The sequence below is a fragment of the Bos indicus x Bos taurus genome, chromosome 3, assembly GCF_003369695.1.
Source record: "Bos indicus x Bos taurus breed Angus x Brahman F1 hybrid chromosome 3, Bos_hybrid_MaternalHap_v2.0, whole genome shotgun sequence".
NCBI lineage: Eukaryota > Metazoa > Chordata > Mammalia > Artiodactyla > Bovidae > Bos > Bos indicus x Bos taurus.
The window spans coordinates 103,516,150-103,525,198 of record NC_040078.1 but is presented as its reverse complement, the minus strand read 5'-3'; the positions used below and the strand labels follow the sequence as shown (position 1 = coordinate 103,525,198).

The following is a 9,049-nucleotide window of genomic DNA, read 5'->3' as shown; positions in this document are numbered from 1 at the left end:
TCCAGTGTTCTTGCCTGGAGAATCCCAGGGACCGGGGAGCCTGGTGGGCTGCCGTCTATGGGGTCGCAGAGAGTCGGACACGACTGAAGCGACTTAGCAGCTGCAGCAGCAGCAGCAGGAGATCATGTGGAGAAGGAAATGGCAACCCACTCCAGTGCTCTTGCCTGGAGAATCCCAGGGACGGGGGAGCCTGGTGGGCTGCCGTCTATGGGGTTGCACAGAGTCGGACACAATTGAAGTGACTTAGCAGCAGCAGGAGATCATGTAGGTTAGCGCTACATAGCCTACTACTTACCACACTGGTGGCCCACACTTTGGGCTTTTAACGCCGGAGCGCAGCAGGAAGCCCTCGACTTTAGAGGGAATCCAGTCTCCACCACTAAATTCTAAACTTCTCAAATTTCTTCTCCGAGCCTATTATCTTCCACAGGACTACAACTCCCAGCAGGCCACTCCCAGGATTCTAGCGTTGTGGCAGCCAGTAGAAAGGAAAGGGAATCCTCAGGAACCAATCCTGAAGAGGTAGGGCGGATCCTTTCCGGGTTCCGGTTCCGGCTCCGCCCCCCGGCTCAGAGAGGCGGTACTGTTCCTGACCGCGAGACGCTGGAGCTAGGTGGGTTGGGGTCGGGCCCGAGGTTGCCGTGGGGAGGTGCTAGTGGCTTCGCGGGGGAACTCTCAGCTTAGTCCCTTTCCTCTCACCGGGCAGCTGGGGCTGTGGCTTTGTTCCTCGGACCCCCTGGGGAACAAACGGGGCCCTGTGGCCTCTCGTCCCAACTCCTGGAGCCCCTTCCCGCCTGCATGGCCAGCGTCTGGCTCCAAGCCCCTGCCTTCCCGCCCTTCTGTTGGCCTTTGAGTACCCAGTTCCGCTGCCACTGACCATATCTTTGGGGTCAGCTTCTCCTTCTCTCTCACCCCTCCGGCCCCACGCCCGCCCGGCAGCTCTGAACTTGGCTCCTGTAGACCGCTCCAACCTCAGACTCCGCCCGGCTGCACACAACCTAGCTTCTTGAGTCGGGTTCCCAACCCTAACCAGTCTCTCCTCGGACCCTCTGACTGTTTTGGTCCTCTTCTCTCTCTGACTCCTTATCCACCACCCCCACCTCCCCGTTCAGTTCGCAGTTCTTTCACACATTTCCCCTGATATTTCCAAGCTCCCCTCTTTCCTTCCTCCCTGCAAGTCTTGACATGACCCTAAAGGCTCCTCAGACCACTTTCCAGCTTTGTCCCTTCCATCTAACCCAGGCTCTTGGCCTTCAGCATCTCTAATCACAAGCCCCATCTTCTTGGCTCTAACTTGTTAGATCTGGCTCCTTTTGCACACCGTCTCAGTCCCTTCCACCTGTGGTCCTCCCTGTACCTCTGAACCTCCTGGGAAGACAAACCCCATGAGTCCCTTTCTTCCCAATCTCTGAAATGTGATATGGAAATGCTTCTTTACCTGGCACTGTCTTCTTAGTAGATGGTGGGTTCCCCATCTGTGTCAGTTCCAGTCTTGCTCATCCATCCTGCAAGTCCTGACTCAAAGACTACCTTTTCCATGAAGCTGCTTATCCCTGAACTCTTCAGGGAGATATGCTTGTGTCATCAGAACTCCCACGGGACTGTATTTATTACTGGTGTAGCGCTTAAAAGCACTGGCTTTGGAGCAATGGGCATGGCTCACAGTTCTGCCACTCATTTGGTGTGTGCCCTTGGGCGAATTACAAGTTTCCTGCTTCGCCTGGAACTTAACCTTCTACACTTACATGACAGTTTCTGGAGTTGGTGGCCCATGACGCTGCACTGTACCATAAAGTCTTTTAGGGTGGTGACTCTAGTCTTAAATCTTCTTATTCAACTCAGCATTCAGCTCTGGGAAGAGTCAGGGCTTGGTATATTGTGAATTCTCAGTATAGTGGGATTGGTTATGAGTGGAGGCCGTGTAGCTCATTGCATAGAGAGAGATATTGGAGCCGTAGGTGGGATGGGAAGGAGTAGGAGGTAAATTAAGATCATATCCATTCACTCATACTTAAAAAATTTTGAGCACCAGGCCTTGTGCTGGAGACATTACTAAAATGACCAGTCCCTGCCCACAAATTGCTAATAAACTAATACTGGGAACAAACATGTAAACAGATAATTGCAAAACACCGTAAAAGCCAGTACAAAATTCTGTGAGTGCATAAAGGAGGAAGTGGGCAGGAATTAAGAGATTGCTAAGGAATCGTGGGTGAGAATAGACACAGGTAAGCATAAAATGGGTTGTGGAGACAGACCTGGTCTTCACTCAGTTTATTCAGTAAATATTTATTAAGGATCTATTGTGTATGACTGCCACTGCTCTAGGAGTTTGGTTTACATTAATGAATAAGGCAAAGAACCTGGCCCTAATGGGACTTATGTTTTGCAAGGGGAGGCTTATACTAAATAATAGACACAAAGAACAGATCATTAGAAGGTGAGAAATGCTATGGGGCAAGGGGGAACTGAGTGTGGGGGAAGGGGTTATAATTTTTATTTTTAACTTTTAGTTTTGGAGGGGTTGTAATTTTTTAAAGGGATGGTCAGAAGATAGTGACTAAGTATCAAGGAATAGTTTCTGGTTTTTTTTTTTTTTTTTTAAACATTACTTACCTAGATTATTGAAAAAAGAAACACTCTTAACAGAGATTGGTAGATTATAGTTTGCTTTCTTTTGTTTGAAATAAAGTTTTGTTAGGATACAGCCACACCCAAGCATTTACGGATTTTCTACGCCTGCTTTTATGATACAATGGCAGAGTTGAGTAGTTGCAACAGAGATCCTATGACCCCAAATATTTACTAAATATATACTCCCTGGTCCTTTACAGAAAAAGTTTACTGACCATCCCCCCACCCCACTCCTTAAAGGTTTAATGTACTGTCCATATTTCACATTTTAGATTATATATACTGTACCATTTTTTTAATTGAATTTTTAACAAGATCATATAAGGAATCTTTTTCATTCTTGCCTTCTTTACAGGGCTAGCATATAGTGTCTTCAGCAGTTAATCGCAGCTGTCATGTACTGAATGACTAGTACATGCCACACTTCACACTGAGCATATGATAGGCATTTCCTCTAACAGTCCTGCTGTGTCAGTTGGTCTCACAGTTTCAGTGATACAGGAGTTGAGGCTCAGAGTGGTTGAGTAATTTGCAGAGTTGTAAAGACAGTATATGTCACCATTGAGATCCAGCCCTAAATGTAGTTGGTGTCCCTTCCATTATTGTTTGTTGTTGTTTTCCACAAAGGATGCAGAATTACCAATCTTTCATTCCCTGTTGTCAGTGTCCCGTCATAGCCCGGGCTTGCCTCCCACATCCCCTTGTTCATGTCACTCTGCGGTATTTCCACCAGTCCATTCTGCCTTTTGAAATGCCATTATTTCCTCAAGGTTCTGAGGAAATACCACTCTCCTCTTGTCAGTATTTCTCTCCCTCACTTGCCGTCCGTGTCTGTAGGAACTCTAAAGGAGTCTGAGTGGCTTAGCGAGCATCTACTGACATATGCACAAATAGGCCCCGTGCTGGGGACTGTGTGGGGGGCAGTGGGGCAGAGGGGGCAGTGTGTGCCTGTGAGACTGTGTGGTGTGAGTGTGTAGCTGCGTGTGTGTATGGTGTGTGGTGGTGTAGCCATGTATATGGTTCTTTGTATGGGAGGGCTGTGTATGGTGTGTGTGATTGGTACGTGTGTGGCTGTGTAGGTGTGATTGCATGATATGCACGTGTGTTGTAAGAGTGTGTGTGTATGGTGAGTATGACTGTGTGTGTGGTGTGAGACTGTGTGTGTAGGCACTGTTCTGTGGGGTGTGTGAGTGGAAGTGGGCACTGCCCAGGCAGAACAGACACAGTCCAGGCTCTGCAGTGGATCTTGGAGGACCCAGATGTTACCCTTTATTTGTTAGACTATGGTGAGATGTGGCGAAGGGAAGGGTGGCAGAACACTTCAGAGGATTCAGAGCTCGGCCTTGTAAGTGAGTAGGAGAGCCTCAGGAATTAGAGGTTCTGTTATTTTCAGTTTGAAAGCAGGCAGATAGAGGGATACTTGTAAGGAAGACTTTTCCAGATAAGATTAAACAGAATGGGAATTTCAGTTAACTTAGGCAGAAAAATCAAACTCACCCCCTAATGGAAGGTCCTGTACTTGCAGGTGAATTACAGTCTAGACTTATGGTTTAGTGTGGTAGTAAGATAAGTGGCATTATGCAAATTTCACAGATAACATCTTTTGGGGGTGGACAAAGCTGGGGGCCTTCCTTTTGCTGTGGTGGGTAACTTTACATATCTGTGGAGGTTTGTCACTTGGAAGTTAGTAAAGGCATTCTTCCAAGTATTCCAATTAATGGAATGAAATGGTTCTTTCTATAGGGATCGTGTACCGGGACAGAATCAACCCAGGATAGAAGATTCGCTGGGGGCTGGTCTGACCCATGGAATAAAGGTGTTGGCCATTTGTGTTCATTCTCAGGGTTCAGAGATGGGCAGTGAGAAGGAGCAGAGCCCAGAACAGCACCTACCCGAGGAAGGGGAACGGGGTAATAAGCCCTGGAGAGTGGATGACTCCAAGGTACCGGATGGGGAAAAAGAGCCTGGGCAAGCAAACCTGTCGGAGGCGCCACAAGGGCCCAGTCCAGAAGAGCCCACGCAGGAAGTCGCTGTCTCTGCTGCAGAGCCGGAGGACCTCTCTGCTCATCGGAGGCCCGAGGTGGATGAGAAGCCCTTTGTATGTGTCCAGTGTGGCAAAACCTTCAACAACACCTCCAACCTGAGGACGCACCAGCGCATCCACACGGGCGAGAAGCCTTACCAGTGTTCCGAGTGCGGTAAGAGCTTCTCCAGAAGCTCCAACCGGATCCGGCACGAGCGCATCCACCTGGAGGAGAAGCACTACAAGTGCCCCAACTGCGAGCAGAGCTTCCGGCGGCACGCGGACCTCACCACGCACCAGCAGGACCACCTGGGCCGGCGGCCCTTCCGCTGCGACCTCTGTGGCAAGAGCTTCGGCCAGAGCTCGGCGCTGGCGGTGCACTACCGGACCCACCTGGAGCCCGCGCCCTACATCTGCTGCGAGTGCGGGAAGAGCTTCAGCAACAGCTCCAGCTTCGGCGTGCACCACCGCACCCACACGGGCGAGCGGCCCTACGAGTGCACCGAGTGCGGGCGGACCTTCAGCGACATCTCCAACTTCGGGGCGCACCAGCGGACCCACAGGGGCGAGAAGCCCTACCGGTGCACCGCGTGCGGGAAGCATTTCTCCCGCAGCTCCAATCTCATCCGCCACCAGAAAACACACCGGGGAGAGCAGGCCGGGAGAGAGTCCAGCTGAAGAGGCCGAGGGAGCGCGGACAGAGCAAGGGGCCCCAGCCTACGTAGAAAGACCTTTAGGATCCGCTGCTGCTCCATTGACCTCAAGCCCTTCTCCCACTTTGGAGACGGGTTTTCTGCTGCCTCTGAAGCCAGGATCTCCAGGAAGTCAGAGAAGGGACTCTGAGTAAAAATATTTACATTTTTCCAGGCCAGTTTCTTGTGGTAGATAGTCAGAGGACTCCATCTTAGTTTCATCTCCTTGGGGTGAAAGAGAAATAGGGTAGGTTTAGTACTTGCTTATATCATTAGGGTGACCTTCTCCTGGCCTTTAAGGAAGTGCCTGTGAGATAAGCATCGCTGTCTGGACGGTCTCTGTATTGTGTATGGACTGCTTGAGCTTAGGGCGCACTGCAGGGGTCCACTAATTCCACCCACTGTGCCTCAGCTGGACAGGGAGGAAGTGGCTTCCCAGGCCTGGAGAAGAGGTCTCAGGTCCTACTTTAGGAATGAAAGGGAAACCCTCAAGGAACCTTGATCCAGGGACCTTCACATTCCCTCATGTTTGTGACTTGTCACCCCCAGCCCAGGGTGCATCTGTTTCTCCAGGATTAGCAGTAAAACCCTTTAATGAAAAGGACCTGTGTACTTATTTGGGGGCATCAAAGAGGTGGAGAGATGGTCACACGGCCCCCAGTCTGGAAGGGAGCTGAATTTCAAGAAAGAACAGGTGACTGCTCTGAAAAGCAAAAGGAAGCAGCCGACTGAGGTCTGTGAGGAGGAAGGGGAGAGAGAGGGAAGTAATACTAATTGAGCATCTACTGTGTGCCCTCAATGCTACAGGTCACATTCCCATTCTTTACTTAGTTTTGCAGCAGCCTGCAAGGGAGTATGTGGAGGAGACAAGTGAGGAAAGGTGAAATCGCTTGCTGTGAAGTCACATGGGTATGTTGATAGAGCCAGGGTTCAGACCTGGGTCTCCCTTGTTTCTGAGCTGAGGCTCTTTGACTACATTCACCTTGTTGGCTTCTGAAGGAGGAGCCACTTAGGGAGCTGGCCTGGGACCAGGTGATTTCCTGGAAGTGGGAGCTGGCGCGTGGCCTCTTGAGACAGTCCTGGACCCTTTGCTCTGGGACGTCAGTGCCAAGCATGAGAACCTTTTCAGCTTTAGATTGATAATTGATTGACACTATTCTGTGCCTAGGAAATATGACAGGAACTTGGAGTAGGGGCTGAGGGGTGGGACAAGATGAACCTAGAGAGAGTCTTTGCCCTTAGCAGCAGTTTAGTTCCTAAGGTTGGGATAGCTTGGTAGAGGTCAGGCCTGGCTTCCTGCCCTTCTGAAGGCCTGTCTCCATGTGGCAAGTTTTCAGTGTTTTCTGCATTAAAGTTTATAGAGTTCACCCAGATTTCCTCCAACAAATAGAAAAGACCACCCTCCCCCAACCCCGCCTCTGGCCACTCTGGGGTTCTGTTCTTCCAGGGTGAGAGGCCCTCATCTGTCACCAGCTGGCAGAATGACTGGCACAGCTGATGACCTGACCTACTGCAAAGGGATCCTGCCACCCACCCAGGAAGGGATGTGCCTTTATTTTTTCTAACCATAAAACATGACTTCCAAACAATTCCCTGATATTTGTAGGGTCCTTTTCAGTTTACAAAGGACTTTTATTTCATATACATTTTCCCGCTCCTTGAAAATCTTCATACAAAGTATTTTAAACATATAGTCACCCAACTTGTATGTATATCTTGCTCCCTAATAATAGAAGTTGCCAGGGACTTCCTGGCTGTACAGTGGCTTAAGACTGCTTCCACTGCAGGGGCTGCGGGTTTGATCCTGGCTGGGGAGCCAAAATCTCACATGCCGCGTGGCCAAAAATAAAACTTAAGAAGTTGCCATCTAACACCTACTGAGTGCCAGTTATTTCTGATTTGCATGACTAATCTGCAAAGTAGCAATATCCCCATTTTGAAGATAAGGAAATTCTGAGGGGTTAAATGACCTGACTTAATGGCTGAGCTGGGATTCCAGTTAGGCCAGCTCTTCGTTTTTGCTCATTACCAAGCTAGGTCTGCTGGTGGTCTTTCAGTCTGGGGAGCTTGGTAACATTAACCTTCCAGACCCAGAGCCTTAGTGACAACTGCTGTGACTTGGAGTCTTGCCAGTAAGACCTAGGACCTGCTTTGAGCTTGCTGGCCCGTTTCATTTACCCTTTTCTGACAATTGCATAGGCTATGTTTTTGGTCTTGGTCCAGGCTATTGAGTTCTGATTAGTCCATTTATTCACTCTGATTTCTTTTTTTGCTAACTTCCTTTTCTTCATTCCTTTTTCCTCCTCCCTTTCCCTTCCCCTTCTTTCCTCCCTCCCCACTCTTCCTCTCTCTTCCTCCTAGTTACTAGGAATACTGACAGTGAAGATATGGCTTCTGTATTCTCTAGTGTGGGGTGGCTGCTAGGTTTCAACAGCAGGCAAACCTGGAAGGGTGGGGCTCCCATCAACTCCTGGCACTTGATCCTGGTGTGGTGACCACCCACGGCCTCCCTGCCCCTGGACTTCCCATCAGCCTGCATGCAATTCAGTTCCATCCACCAACATTTATGAAGCAGCTATTACGCGTCAGGAAGCAGGGAATTCTCCCTGCCTCACCTAAGGGGGTCCTAACTGGATGCCTGAGAGGGTCTGCAGCAGGGAAGGGATGTTGTGGGTAGGTGTGGAGAAGGGAAAAGCTGAGCACGCATAGCCTATGTGCAGGCCCTCTCCCCTCAGCACTGGAGAACCTTAACCCCTGAACTCTCTATGATAGGAAAGATCTAAGGGACATCAACACAGCCATAGACAGAGCTCCTGGGTCCTGACTTCTGTTGGGATGGACAGTCACCCCTGGTCTCCTTATGCTCTGAAAGTTCTGGGTTCCTTCTGCTATGAGATCCCAGATGAAAGCAGAGGCCCACATGTAACTTGCCACCTACCATCCAGTACTCCTTGGAATCCAGGCATTTTCCCAGGCTCTAGTCCACAGAGAGACGTCATCCCATTAGGATTTGGGTAACAATACTTCTTTCCCATTCAGTCTCACAAAAACCATAATGCAGGCAAATTACAGGATTGCTTTTGATGGAGCCCAGAAGAGAGGCCTGGAACCAGCCCTACACAGGTTTGGGTACTGGGAAATGGTGATTGTAACAGCATTTACTACTGATCCTAATTTTAAGTCTTCATAGTTCTGCGAGGTAATTACTGTTTCCATTTTGCTGACAACGAAATTGAGGTTCAGTTAGATTAAGTAATTTGCCCATTTAAGGTCATGGGGCCCCTAGGTGGCTCACCTGGGATTTTAACCAACCCAGACCCGATAGTAAGGCCTTCTTAATGACATGGTAATTGAGCCTTGCTCCCTGGACCCCCACTCCCTGTCAGGTCCCACTACTCCTTAGAGTGGTCCTATCCCACCCAGAAGGATGTTCTTTCACATCTCTATCATGGTTATTTGGCTTGGCCTAGGAATTGATGTTCCTAGAGAAGATGGGGTGTACTGAGCCAAAGCCAGGCTGCTGAGGGTAAGGTCTGAACAAGAACAGGGATCAGCTGGAGCCCTGTGAGGCTCCTCCTTGTTCTCCCTCCCCCACAGGGTGTCTTCTGGGCGGTACAACATCTTGCTCTAGTCCCCATGGTGATTTGGGACCCTGGGACAACCAGGGCTTGCTCTTCCTCTTCATTGGACACTGAGAAGC

At 49.7% G+C, this 9,049-nt stretch overlaps 1 protein-coding gene across 2 annotated transcripts; it reads left to right on the top strand.

The window, feature by feature from the left end:
- Positions 1-219: 219 nt before the first annotated feature.
- On the top strand, positions 220-7,220 carry ZNF691 (zinc finger protein 691). Of its 2 annotated transcripts, none has more exons than XM_027537578.1 (2): positions 220-613; positions 4,478-7,220. In XM_027537578.1, the coding sequence occupies exon 2, from the start codon at positions 4,487-4,489 to the stop codon at positions 5,333-5,335; it is 849 nt and encodes a 282-aa protein (XP_027393379.1). In that variant the 5' UTR covers positions 220-613; positions 4,478-4,486; the 3' UTR covers positions 5,336-7,220. The 2 variants fall into 2 exon arrangements, with proteins under 2 accessions (XP_027393379.1, XP_027393378.1); XM_027537577.1 differs by having other exon boundaries at positions 221-613; positions 4,378-7,220.
- Positions 7,221-9,049: the final 1,829 nt, after the last annotated feature.

Coding starts and splice junctions, on each gene's coding strand:
- ZNF691 (XM_027537578.1), top strand. CDS start 4,487: ATGGGCAGTGAGAAGGAGCAGAGCCCAGAACAGCACCTACCCGAGGAA.